General features: G+C 40.5%; 1 protein-coding gene across 1 annotated transcript; it reads right to left on the bottom strand.

The window, feature by feature from the left end:
- Positions 1 to 360: 360 nt before the first annotated feature.
- GDF10 (growth differentiation factor 10) lies at positions 361 to 11,677 on the bottom strand. The gene is made up of 3 exons (XM_066190611.1): positions 11,303 to 11,677; positions 5,362 to 6,269; positions 361 to 1,269 (listed from the first exon to the last, which is right to left on the bottom strand). The coding sequence occupies exons 1-3, from the start codon at positions 11,598 to 11,600 to the stop codon at positions 1,078 to 1,080; spliced, it is 1,398 nt and encodes a 465-aa protein (XP_066046708.1). The 5' UTR covers positions 11,601 to 11,677; the 3' UTR covers positions 361 to 1,077.
- Positions 11,678 to 14,061: the final 2,384 nt, after the last annotated feature.

Genomic DNA, 14,061 nt, shown 5'->3' with positions numbered 1-14,061 from the left:
AAATTTATGCATGGTTTTCAAAGATATTCCCAAGCTTAAAACAGAACTTCCATAATGCATGGTGCAGAAACTGCTGAGCAAGGTTCTTTGATCTGTGCTATGCAGGAGGTCGGGCTGGATGATCATGGTATTTCCTTCTGTCTTTAATCTATTGAGACACATTATGACAAGCTTAACATGTATTTACAAGTTCCCATCTAATTAACAGAATGCAGGAGAGTGCACTTATAGAAAGACAATCAAATTTTTTAGATACTACTGTACCTTTAATTTATTAGCTTTTGTTAAAAGCATGTAACAATCTAGAGGATATAAAGCATAATTTACAAAAATATAAATCTTGGTTATTTTATTTTTAGTATTTCAACATATTACTATATTGTATATGTTACTCAGAGAATATGTTTAACAACCTGAAATTATCCAGCAAACCAAAAATGTGGGATATTACATGTCTTTTGTAGAACAAATTATATATTAAGGAAAGGTAACCAAAAATGACTATATTAACACATTGTTTATATGAAAACTTATGTAGTGAACTATACTCGCATCCTGAAGAAAATATACATTTTAAGCCCTTTATTACAACATTTTTCAGTATAAATATGCATATTAAGAGTATGAGTGTTTTAGGCAAAAATTTTTGATTTGTGTACAAAAGTGATAATCTAAAATAAGCCTGCCTTTGCAAGTTCACTTCCCATCTTCTTGGTTAACTGAAGAAATAACATAGTCAAAAAATAACATATAAAAACATATTTTAGTCCTTTGATTATGGAAAACTTTACATTTAAATTTCTCTCTAAACACCAGGTATCTTGGCTAGGTGGGTTAGGAAGGTATCTGTAGAAGTACTGAATTCCTGGAAGACGAATATGAAAGACAAATGATGACAGTGTGACCTATCTTTTGAGGTGAGCACATGCATTGCTTTAGTCTCTCTGCATGCTTTCTGCAGTGGAAATGGAGACTTGAATTGGTTCATCAACACAAGTGGATTCATTTCTCCTTTACAACTTCCCAGAGCAGTCAGGCAGGATTTGTGGGTGTTGTTAAAGATGTGTTTGTATGAACTTATCGGCAAGCACAAGTTTCAACTGACATATTGGGATATACCTTTAAAACAACATTTTTGTTCTCATCTAAGAACAAGACACTGAGTGAGCTCATTTTGTCAGGAACGCAGCAGGGTTCTGGGATGCCAGGAATGATTCCTACTGCTTTTACGATGCTCTGAATTGTAGCATGATTTGATGGCCGGACAATCTAGAACAGAGAAGGAAATAGTTATAGCTTCATTTATGAGCAGCCACTTTCCTAGGTGGACTTGATATAAGCAGTCACATTCCTAGGTGGACTTGGAAAATGACAATTATGCACTTTTTTGTTTCACAATAAAGCAAGTATGTCATTGTTTGGGTCCCAGGGCCATGCAGCACAGCCAGTCCCTCACACTTCCAGCTTTCCTGAGCTGGAAGTATCCAACAGATATATTGTGTTCCTTAGGCTACCTTCAAAAATACCAGAGGAGGGCACTGGTGGCACAGCCAGCAGACAGAGGCCTAAAGAAAAACGTCCCTGAATGTACCTGCTACATGCTGGAGGCAGACATGCAGAAGCAGCCTAAGCTGGGGCGTAGTTCTCAGTTGGTAGATGCTATATTTTGTTTTCTTAACCGCTTGTCTGACTTAGAAAATTTGCTACTGCGAATATTTACAAAATAACTATCCCTATATTCCAATAGAATTTTTCCTCATGTATGTCAACCTGGAATTTGTTACTTTTTCCTGGAGTAATCTCCCTCTTTTAAAAGAGCAGAGTGCTCCAGAAGTAGCACAGGAGAAAGTTAGTATAGAGTAAAACAAACACGAGGACAGAGCCTTTTTGATCACAACTGCATGACAAAGAGTTCGTATCTGTGGTCTTTCCTTCCCTCTGCCTTCATCACCAGGCTTTTTTCTTTTTTTTTTTTTTTTTCTTCCCGTGGGTTAGCCTCAAACTGGGTGAAGGAAAAAGGTGAGGCTGGAGGAAGTATGAAGTGAGGATTCACAGCAGCTTTACATCTATAACCTGTTCAGGCTACTCAGCCACAAAAACCATGGTTTTCCGTTTCTACATGAAAAGTTATGTAGTCCATGGATAGAACAAAGGAGCTGCTTTTAGGATAATTCAGTTTTGAAACACTTGCGATAAGCGAAACACATCAGCAAATCAGATTCAAACTTTAACTGCTATTGAGGCTTTCAGATCTTCCTTAACTAAGCCACTATAAGGTGAAACTGTGAAATCTGTCTTTGACCCTTCAAGACAGCATCCCTATAGCCAAGTCCCAACAAGTGGCCAATCCTGCACAGTGCCTTTCTGTAATAAGCATATACTAGTGTAATTAGCAACAGCTTGCTCTCTCTTGCCCTCCTCCATGTTTAGATTTCAAAACTGTCCACAGACAAGCAGCAGTGAGGTGGTCTCAGCTGCTGTGTGAAATGAAAACCAGTTTCTACCCAAGTTGGTTGTGTCAGAATATGTGGACAGCAAGAGAGACAGGAGTTTTTGTGTGTTTAAGCAACTACAAAGTAAAGAAATTCAAAGAATTAGAGCTTTTAGAAACAAGTTCTTAATTTAGCCTTTATGAAAAATGTTCTGAACTGTTCCTAGCACCTGTGTTATTTCATGCTGTTATTTGAAACAGTCACAGATCACAATGTGCTACTGAAATGTCATTTATTGCCCCCATGCAGTGGATAGCCATCATTGCCCTCACAGCCAGTTACTGACTTGCAGGATTCTTGGCTATGAACCTGCAGATCCTACAAGGATGTTCTCCCACTGTGCAGCCTCTAATATCTGCAAGGAACCAAGACATGTGAACAAAGTCTATCTAGACTGAGCAGCTGTCTCCCAAGACAACAACACTAATGGTGTTTCTAATCCCTGAAAGTGGATACACTATGCACAAAAGTGCATGGAAAGGAAAATGTTTATGATAGACTGGTACTCTGTATGGAATCTGGCTGCTATATCCACAGCAGAGCCAGCCAGCACACCCATCCCACATCCAGCCAGGCTCTGAATTTTTCCAGTCCTTGTGGAAACCTGGCATCAGTGTTCAGTGATCATGGGCTTGGCTTCACATTTGACTTTGTCCCAATGTGCTAAAGCAGAAAGCTTGAAATAATTAGTTGAATGCCCAGTTATAATGGCACTGAGGAAGTGCTAATGTTTTAAACGCTGGCTGCTAAGTTATATACAGCATAACAGGTTCTATGACATGCAGGACTGGAATTTATTTGGCAAATGCAGCACTGCAGCCAGACATACATATAACCTAGTCTTTCTCCTCAACAGTTCAGGGAATAAGAAATTCACCAGGAAGGTAAGTGAACTTACTATGAGAAGATTTGTACCTAAGATGTTGAGTGTCTACCTAAATCAAGATTTGCAGTTAATAAAGTGGATGTGCAGAATGATGTACTGACACTTAAGAAAAAAAACAAACCTACAATGTGATGATACCAAACATGTCAGGTATGTAATTCTATCTTCACAGTTCGAAAAGGGTACTTTGGAAATAAGTTCTCTGTTGTCCATCATAGGTTGACTGTGTGGAGCAAGTCTTTATGAATAGCTTTAATCTGGCCTTTGATACTTTCCCGAATTAGAGCATATGTTAAAGAACAAATTTCTCCCTCAGTTATATTAAGAAATTCTTATGCTCTGAACTGAATCTTCGTTCATGCTGGTGTCCTCTCTCTTCCTTTTGAAACAGCCATTAAAAAATGTTGCACCTTTGAATATGCCTCTTTTTTCCCCTCTTAAAAATACAAAGCTAACACGTAGTAGACCTCTTCCAAAGCAAACCCAATCAATGAATGTGATTCAAACCCAGAATTACTAAATCTATGTGTCTGTGATTTGGTTTCTCTGGTGGTTTTTATTTTTTTTTTTTGGTTTGTTTTTGTTTTTGTTTTTCCTTTTTTTTTTTTTCAGTTGGATGCATCTTTTTTGAAGGATGGGGTTGTTGCTTGGGTGGGACTTTTTTTTTTTGTTTATGTTGTTGTGTGGGAATGCTGCATTAGACTGTGAGTCTGTGGCAAAGGACCTATATTCCCAGGCTGTCTTTTGTTTGGATAAGCTAAATAGTCATTAAGTTGGATGATATTACAACAACAAAGGGAAGTTGAATGTGAGTCTGTGCAACCGTTAATTTTTGCTGGAGCATGTACTGATGTACGCACACTTGGTTCAGCATTGGCCAGCTATACATGTGGTCTGATTTGTACACCCTACCATGAAGTCTGGATTTTCACTGTTCCAAGACTTGAAACTAGCCTAGGTATCTACTCTTCCTGAAATTATACTACTTGTTTCAACACAAACATACATCTGGATGTAAAGCAGGGCAGATGCCTGTTTCAGAAATTCTGTGCTGTAAAGCACTATCCTTTATTTATGTGCCAAATGACCACATACAAAAATGTCAGTCGAACAAATAATCAGGCCATTTGTAGGCAGAACTGCAAAATAATTACAGTTTTTAAATATGCAGGTTATGCAGTGCTTCAGATCCTCCCCTCTGCCATTACTTGAAAGCCTGATAAAATCCTAAAAATTTTTGTCCAGCATTGGATTGCCAACCTTTCTACTTCTTGCCATAGAGCAGAGTGGGAGTGAGACAAATGTTTGCCTCTCCACTGCAAATTTCACACTGTTTCTATAGGAGGAATTCAGTATGCTTACTTTAGGGTGCTAGAGCCTGTTTTGTGGCATTTCTAGAGACATAAGGTAAATCACCTTTTTTGTTCCAGCATGATTATCTAACATATTTAGAATTTAGATACACAAATATCATCTTAATTAGTATTTTTGTTTTCAAAAGTGACAAGCAGTTTCCTGAAGTTAAAAATACCTCAGTGTAACTACTCTTCATTTTTCTTCCAAGGTATTACAAGTGAAATCCAAAAATATGTTGATAAACTAGCTTGTTTTAATATTAGTATATAATACTTCATACTTCTGCCACTACAATAGAGTATTTGGATGATTTAGTGTGTATAACCATATTTTCATAAGCTAAAAAAGTCATTATGCTATGATTTCAAGATACAAGGTGAGAAATTGTAAGATAAACCTGAGATATTTTTCCTATTCTTGAAATTGCATTTGAAGAAAACTGTGAATCTTTCTGCACTCTGATGACTAAGCTGATGGAAAAATATTGTTTAAATTCTTTAGGTCAAGGAAACAAAACACAATGAAAAAGGTAAAAATCTAAAGGAAATTCTAACAAAAGATATGGTTGGATAAGCAGAACAGTAGGCCTACTGTTTGCAAGCTGACAAGAATAAAAAGGCATACTACCTTGGGCATTGGAAATTCACATGCACCTGCACAGTAATAGGCATCAAATGATTTGGGAGATATGATCCATTCATTCCAGCCAATATCAGCAAAGTCAACTTTCATGTATCTTCTGGAACAGATCCTTGGCTCATTCCACTGTTTTCGCCTTGCTTTCTTCATTGTTTTCTCATCAAAATTTAGCACTTGAGACTTTTTAAGTGTTTCTGTATTTTCTTGCCCTTTTCTCCTTCGATCTTTGCGTGAGGCTTTTGGTTTCAAGGATCTGTAGGCATTCTCCCATATGTCATGTTTGTTGTATTTATTGTCGTTATAATCTACTTCTGGCAACTCGTTGTTCTGAATAGAGCTAGCAAGGTACGTGTCCCTCCTAACTCGAGTATCAGTAGAAGCATTAGGGGATAGATTTGGGTCCCCGTCATTGGGAGGGAATGGATCATAACGCTGCAGGGTGCCTGCCACACTGTTAGGTTCAGAGATTGCAAGATCATTGGCATAAACTAGTATATAAGGTAAATGACTGGCAACCTGTTCGGGGAAGCCCTGGTGTTTCTCCCCAGAATCAAGCTCGGCACAGAGAATGAGCTCTCCAGCTCGTTTTGATTCTTTTACGATGTGTGAAATGTCCTTTGCGTGCCAAGCCCCTCGCCTTTGAAGAAGCACTGTGATGTTCCCTTTCACTAGTCCATAGGCAGAATTCTGGTGAACGCTTTGGAAAACCAGGTTGAGCCGTAGGACTGGAGGCAGGTGAAGGAGGCGGCAGGATGAGTTCTTGGACCGTTTACAAAACACTTCCCGGTGCCGAGGGCGTTTATCAGCATAGAAGTGAAAAGTGGCAGCAAGGATCATTTCTGAGTCCTGCATGGATGTCAGATTGAAGCAGTACAAGGGCTTCTGGGCCAAGAATTCTGCAGGAGAGCAAGGAAAACATGGATATATATCTGAGACTAAAAACGGTAGACAAATCTTATTTCCATTTAAGTGAATTAACAAATTTCACTTTTCATTTACATCAAATAATTTAGCATAGTGAGCTTATCACTTCAGCTTAAAACTACGGTGAATAAGAGGAGGAAAAAAGCTTAACTATTTAATAGTTACATATTACAATACATAATAGTTACATATTACAATATTACAATAACACTGAGAGTGTCCAACATACTGGGCATCTTTTGTATGCACGAGGGATAAAATTCTTTCCAGAGATTTTCAGTTCCAGACTGTCTTTCATTCTCGGCAGGCAAGAAAAGCAATCCCTGATTGTATTTCATTTATAACAAAGTCAGGCTCAGAGAAGCTGTCAAATTTACCTGGGGCAGAGCTCAGAGAAATACTTTGCTGAAACCAGTACTAGCAGAAACCAGGTTTACTGTTAATATTCAAGACTGTCTAATCTAAAGCTGACTGGAGATTCCTGAAAGAAGTCTATGTGCGAACTCTGTAGCAACAGCTTATCATCTGCAAGTAGTGCACACAAGACATTTCACAAGGGGGCTGGCAGTAGGCAGTGTAACACATTTTGGGGTCATCACTCCTCTGAGCAGTTCTCCTTTCCAGTACACATCATGCAGGAGCTTTGTTTAAAGGACTGTAAAACACACTTGGTTTCTAAGGCTTGTGTTTAGATCTGTGCGAAGTTAGTGACAAATGCTATTGAACAGGAGCTGACTCTTGAAATTCAAATTCCATTTGAAACAACTTCTTTTTAGCTAGTTGAACAGTTTGTGCTCAGCTTACATCTTTACCCTCCTTTTAAAGAAGACAAGAAATTTTACACTAATAACTCTTTACACCATGTTTATTTAAACAGTAGAAACCTCTCTTAGTGTGTTAAAATGTAATCTCATCCCAACATAAAAAGACAATGCCTTAATAGTCTATCATTGTGAAAAGCTGCCTTTGTTTTTTTACTAGCTCAACAGTATATGGGAAAGTGGTGGCAGAACCAAGAAGTGATTCCTCTTCTCCCAAGTTCACACCACTACTTAGAATGCATCAAAGGATTACAGTTGGTAAGTTTGCATCTTTAATTAACCCAAGTGGACCAACCCTCTGGCAGCCCTGTTTGACACACCTGAAAATTCTCTGGCAGAAGGAAGTAAAAAACCCCAAACCAAACAGAACCCGAAAAATGCAACAGCCAGGCTTCCCAGAAACACTTAGCTTTGTTTTTCAATGCACTAGTGATGATAAGCCACAGAAACTTTGGCAACAACAGAAAGGCAGTACCATTAACTGCCACCTCTTGGAACATTCTTCCTTGAAGGACAGTTTCTTATGAAAGAGGGAAATGAATAGTGCTACACCTTACTAAATTGGTGGTCGCTATCTCCCAGTTAATGCTGCATAGAACCATGATTTGGACTAAAAGAACAGCAGATTAGCATGGTCATTAATCCCAAGCCCACACAGGCAGTCTTGAAGTACAAATGTTCAAGTATGCAATTTCCATCTATACCATCTGTATTTTGCTCCTGATACAGTGAAGTAGAACGGTTTGCATTGATGTGATAACAACCTGTTTGTTTCTGTCAGTTCAGGACAGGATTCCTATTAATAAACTTTTAATCAACATTAGCCATATGTATAGGTGCTCATACTACAAAAAAACTTAGGGGTTTAGATTTTATTCAAGTCTTTGAAGCAGAAATTTCACAAGGCTACTAGATGGTTTCTCAGGCCAAGGAAGAGAGTAATTATAATACTTCCTTTACAAGACCAGTTTTTACTATTGCATGTTCACTTCAGAGGGCATATGTTTCTAAAAAGAAGTCTATCTATTCTAGTTGAATTTTTAAATATTTTCTTTTAGTAGTAGAACATTCCAAGCACCATCAGCTCTGTATGAAGCACAAGCATTGTTGGGATAAAGACATTTCAAACCAGTGTCTCAGGGTTTCAGAAGGGAAGGTAACATGTAATGATAGATCAGAGAAAGGGAGGCTGAATCCATCTAAAATAATTCTGTACTCCAGAATGAAACACTCCCTTCAAAAGTCAAAATTATTTGTAAAACAGAATAAGAATCTAAGAATCTGCAGCTACTGAAAAGCCAGAAGCCAGGAAATACAGACTTGTTAGGAATTTTAAAAAATTGGATTTTGCATGGAACAGAGCTCTATTTCCATATTGCTTAAGTTCACTCAGGCTTTTACCAACTTGTCAACCACACGTTGTCAATCTTGATTTGGTTTTCTTGCACATATGCATTATGATACAATCTTAATTAAATGGCTGCTATTTTCTACTCTTCATTAAGGTCTTTGCTTTGTTTGGCACAGAGGATGCATCGTGTTCAGGGAATGAGTCTGAGCTGCAAGAGTCAATTTATAGGGAAGTTTCATGTTTAGGCAGTAAATTGCTGCCATGAAGATTAATTCCCCTCAATCTGAGCAATTTAGGTGAAATTGGACAATAACTTAATATTTCACATTGGTCACAAACCAATTATGACTCGACTAACTTCAGCCAGTTGGAGCTGTTTACTGAAGCTACAAAGTTCCCTGAAAACTGTAAAGCACCTAAAGAAATAAGAAACCTGAGCAATTAGTTCTTAGACCATCTCTCAGCTCCTTATTAAAAAAAGCGAAACAATGAACCCTTGTGAACCTTGTGAGCTGAGAGAAGGTGATCAGTTTTTTGTGAAGAACTCTTTCTGAAGGGGTGAGTACTGCTAGAAGAACAAAAAATAAAGTTGTACTTGGGCTACATGCAAACAGTACATGCATTTATATTTCAAGTGCCTCACACTGAATGTGGAAAAATACTACACATTCCATAGCTCAGTCAACACCATCTATACCCTCTAAGGAGCAGGTACAATGGCAATACAACTGGGTGGTTGAGGAGAACTCAATAATGCATATGATAGAGGACAAATGTCTGGACCAACATTTTGTATCTCTCGAGCCCTCATCCTGACAACTGTAAGTAACTCTGATGCTTGAGTGTCACCTAACTAACAGCTTTAAACAGCACTGCAGGAACAGTTACAGATTTTCTGAAAGGTATGTGATAAAAAAGTAAGTCCATTGCTTGGGAAAATGAAAATTCTAGTGTGTGTAGTCTGTTTTGCTCATTTCAATTGGACTGCAATTATTATCCAGGTTTTATAAAGAATGGATGTTCCACATGTCTTGTTAGAAAAACATTTCAATTTCCTCTTTTAGAAGGAAACATTAGAATTTCTCTGAGAAGATAAACCTGGTGGCAGAAAAGGTTCTTCTCTCTTCCCTCATCTTGCATGGTACATTCCATGGTACATTTTTGACTGTTTATCATTAGCTCGATGAATGCCATTCAAAGGAACAGTGCAGAGGAGCTTCTGTTTTCATGCCATTTGGGAAGGATGGGATCCAGAAGAGAAGGTACATAGATAAGACACAGGAGACAGGATTTTTGAACATAGATACGCCTTATTTCCATTGCAGGGAAAGCCAAGTCAATTTTGGGCCTCTCTGCCTTGGTTGCATGATCAGGCAAAAGAGCAAATTAATACTGATTTGTATTTGGTCAGCACAGTCTACCTGTGGGCTGCTATTTTAGTGTTTTAAAACAGAATTACAACTCAGACTAGTTTGATGCAAGTAGTGTGTGCATCAGATTATTTGAAAAACTAAGAAAAAGAATATGGTGCAATTCTTTCCTTGTCCCCAAATTCCTTTTCTGGTCCAGGGCCTTATTTGGGTGACAGCCAGTATTAGCTGCTTAGTTCACAGAAAAATGAAAGTGTTAACAGGAGGTCATGGAAAATGATCCACAGTGGAAGTTCCTTCCTAACCCCTATTATAGCAACTGCTAGCTAATGATCTAGAGTATGACAATTTTTTTTTCTCACAAATGTCTGCAATTGCTTTAAATCATAATTCCTAGATTTTTAGACATTTTCATTAGCCACTTACTCTTCCATGGAGTTTCCCCCTCCTTGAATATGATTACTTTTTAATATTACAGTTGACATGGGATAGAAATTCAGTTGGAGTGCACAAGAGAACATGAATTATTGTTCAATACATATGTAAGAATTCCCTAAAACACTGTATGCTGCACTGTATTCTACACATGAGACTTAAGTGGAGGAGAAATAGATTAATGCAAAATTTGCTTTTGTAAGTTTCAATCCATCAGATTTGTCTAAATAGAATAATGAATATTTCTGACAAGGTAGTAACAACTACATTCTGGAAACTTATACAGTTCTGATTTTAAGAACTAAGATCTTAGTTACAGTCTTAGTTACAGGGTTAATCAAAGAAGGAAGGTGTTTTCTAGAAAAGAGAGTTTGCACTTCCTTGGCAAAGGATAACAAATGTGTGGGCTATTAACTAGGCAACCCCCCTTTTTTTTTGTTTGACGCAATATTGGGATAATGAAAGTGTAGTTTTGACACAATAGATATGTTTCTCCACCCTCATAATCAAGCCAAGTAAAACTGAGTAGAGGGAGGTCAGGTGTCTGTCTTCTCAGGTTTAGGCAGTGCAAGGAATTTAAGATGCCGAGCAGTTTCAGGCGGTCCTGTAGGCGGCACTTTTCCTAGCAGGAACTTCTGAGGCTGCGAGAAGAGCCGGGGCGAGAGAGGACCAGTGCCTCGAGCACTCGCTATTACGTTTCTGCTCCAAGTATTTCTGAAAAGATCTTTTGGCCCAGTGCGATGTGCGCTGGGAACGGCGCTTCTTTTGCCGCTGGTTTGCATCCACAGCAACGGAGGCTTTCCCAAGGGAGATACTCTCCGGGAAGGGAAGCGAGCCAGGGAAGGTGGGAAGCCGTCCGCAAAGCGAGGGGCGACACCCTGTCCGTGTAGGTAGCAAGGGACCCCCCAGCATGCACCCAGAGTGACACCCCCTGCAGTCAATGACAACCTCGACGCAAACCCGTCACTTTAAAGCGAAAGAGGAGCGAGGGGGCTTCAGCGGTGCGCCCCGCGCCCGGCCCGTCTTACCCGGCCTGGCTTTGAAGCTGCGGACCGTGTTGCCGTCGCCGGGCCGGCTGCCTTCCCGGTTGTATTTCTCGTAGAGCTTAAGCATGTGGACAGCTACCATGTCCTGAGCGACGCTGCCCAGCCCAGGGGGCGGCGAAGAGCCGCCGCGGGGGTCGCGGCCGGGGGCGGACGAGTCCGGGTCGGCCGGCGGCGGGACGGGGCAGGCGGGCGGGCTGCCGGCGCCCTCCCCCGCGGGCGAGCGGCAGCCCCCATGGCCCAGGGCCCACAGCAGGAGGCAGCAGGTCAGGCGGGCGGCCATCGGGGGATGCTGCGGGCGGGCGGCCGGGCGCGGAGCGGCGGCGGCTGGGTCGCTGCCTCCGTCTGGGTCTCCCGGTTGGCCCTGCCGCACCGGGGCGAGGGGGCGGCGGGGCCAGGGAGGAGGAGGGAGGGTGGGGGCGGCCCCCCCCGCCGCTGATGCCGCCTCCGCCGGGCCAATCCCCGGGCCCGGGGGCGAGGAGCTGCGGGCCGGGGGCGGCGGAGCGGGGGCAGCTCCAGGGGTCCGGGTGCGGGGGGACTGCGGGAGGGGACGCTGCATTTCTCCAGCGTGGGGCTTCCCCGCTCCCTAAGGCGTAGCGGGAAAAAGATCTATATGAATTAGCTCCCAGCTGCTGATGAGAGACACATGTCACCGCCGCGGCATCGAGCGCTGCGGCAGGACGGCACCTTGGCTGCCTGCGCCAGCCGGGAGGCGGGGGGGGGGGGCTTGAAAATAATTTCTGAAAGGTAGTAGCAATAGATAGCAAGCAGAGGCGGCAAGCACGGTGGGGGCAGAAGGGTGAATGGGTGGCGGGGACTGTATGACAAGGGAAGGGTGCGCAAATACGTGCCGAAAGTGGAAGAGCCTTTGCTGTTTTGTCTTTGCTGGCAGAACTGACAGTGCTGTCTTGTGAAGGCAACGCTATGAATTATGTTTATTTCAAGGACCCCGGAGAAAAGAGAAGTCCCCGTGGGTCTGTACTCAAGAAGACCCAGTGTGAGCTAGCCAGGAGTGCAACAAGGGTCACTGATAATTCCAAGCAGTTACTTAAATGGTCGGGGTTAAAGGGGCTGTGCATGGGTAAACTTTCGTCATTGGACTATTTCTGTGTGTGATTTGAAGGAGGAGAATACTGGTGTGAATTTCTGAAGGATTTACATGGCTTAGGTCGGAGGGGGTTGATTTAAAAGTGAATGGTGCATGTTGCACTTATTCATCATGTGACACAGGTAGCTCTGAATCAGAGTCATCCAGCGGGTATAAATGCTGGTGTAATGAATAGCAGTTTTAAAGACAACCTATAAGGAGAGGGGTATATTTTAAGGGAATTTTTAAATTCTGCCTCTTTTTTAAAGGCTTTTTCTCTAGTAGCCAAGACAGTTACTTTACTTGGAGAGTATACAATGTGATAATTGAAAATTGTTGGAAAAAGTTACTGTTACTGTGTATAACACAACTCTTTTGTGGTTGGGTTTTTTTTTTTTTTTTTTTTTTTTTTTTTTTTTTTTTTTTAACCTTGGAGTGTCAAGTCTGAGCAGATACTATTGAAAGCCTCTGAACCACAAGTTTGTAGTTTTTGGATCACGGCAAAGAAAGGTTTGATTCATTTTTAGCATTAGCACCAGGCCTCATTGCTCTATGCCCTTTGAATATGTGAAACAAACAATTTGCAAATACAAATTTGTCCAAACGTACATTGCTAAAGTATCAAACCTCCTATTAATTAATCTTTGCTTATAAGTAAGCCAAACTACCCTTTGATGCTTTTTTTTTTTTTTTTTTTTTTTTTTTTTTTCTCCATGGTAGCATGCTCATGACCTCCACTGGGGGTGTGAGCGAACCTTTTGTTGTTTGTGGTTTTTGTCTGTACTGTTTCTATACAATCAAGGTCCTGTGAAAAGGAGGAAGAGGCAGCAGGAGGTAGAAACAAGCTGGGCTATTTTGGACCAATGTCCCATTAAAATGTTCTCCCTCTCCTTAACTCACTCCAAACTTCTATTCAGGCATACACTTTGTATCAGTCTTTAACCTGCACTAAAACCTGTAGGACACTGATACTTTGACATTGTTGGGAAAGAATTGAAGAATCAACCAGGGATGGCTAATATTTCTTGCCTTATTTTATTGCAGAACAGCAGGAACTCAAAGTCTTTAAAGCTCTGGTACTTTGACTCTTTTATGCAGCTGAGATGATGAAATAAAAATGTGTTTGGTAAAGGAATTCAAATTAGCACTGGGTCACATAATTCCCCTGTTCTGAATATGGCCAATCAATGGCATCTCTAAGGCATCTAGAGGCAAGAGCTATGCAATTTCTGCTCATGCAGAATAATATTCCTAGCGTGGAAATTTCTGCTAATTAAAGCTCTTGCCAAGTAGAGTCTTTTTTCTTTCTTTCTTTTTTTTTTTTTTTTTTTTTTTTTTTTTTTTTTTTTTTTTTTTCCTTTTCTTTTCTTCTCTTCTTCTTCTTAAATAGCTTAAGTCAAAGCTTTGCAAGCCAGGACTTGGAAAAAGTCTCCTTATAGTTAGAACAATGCATTCAAGATTTTAAACTGGAGATCTAAGTTACCTACTAAAATCATTGTGATATAAATAGTGTTACATACCCTTAATAACACCTTATATGTGAAAAAGAAACCAAATAATGTTTTCTTATGGAATTAGTGATATCTGTGCAAAGGAACTACTGTGACCTCTGCTTGTGTTTTGTTGTAGGAAATAACGCAGGAAATATACAAAAGGG

Source organism: Chamaea fasciata, unplaced genomic scaffold (genome assembly GCF_029207755.1).
Source record: "Chamaea fasciata isolate MVZ Bird 193981 ecotype frontalis unplaced genomic scaffold, bChaFas1.0.hap1 SCAF_9, whole genome shotgun sequence".
Taxonomy (NCBI): Eukaryota; Metazoa; Chordata; class Aves; order Passeriformes; family Sylviidae; genus Chamaea; species Chamaea fasciata.
The sequence above is the reverse complement of the archived record's forward strand: the minus strand, read 5'-3'. Positions and strand labels throughout refer to the sequence as shown.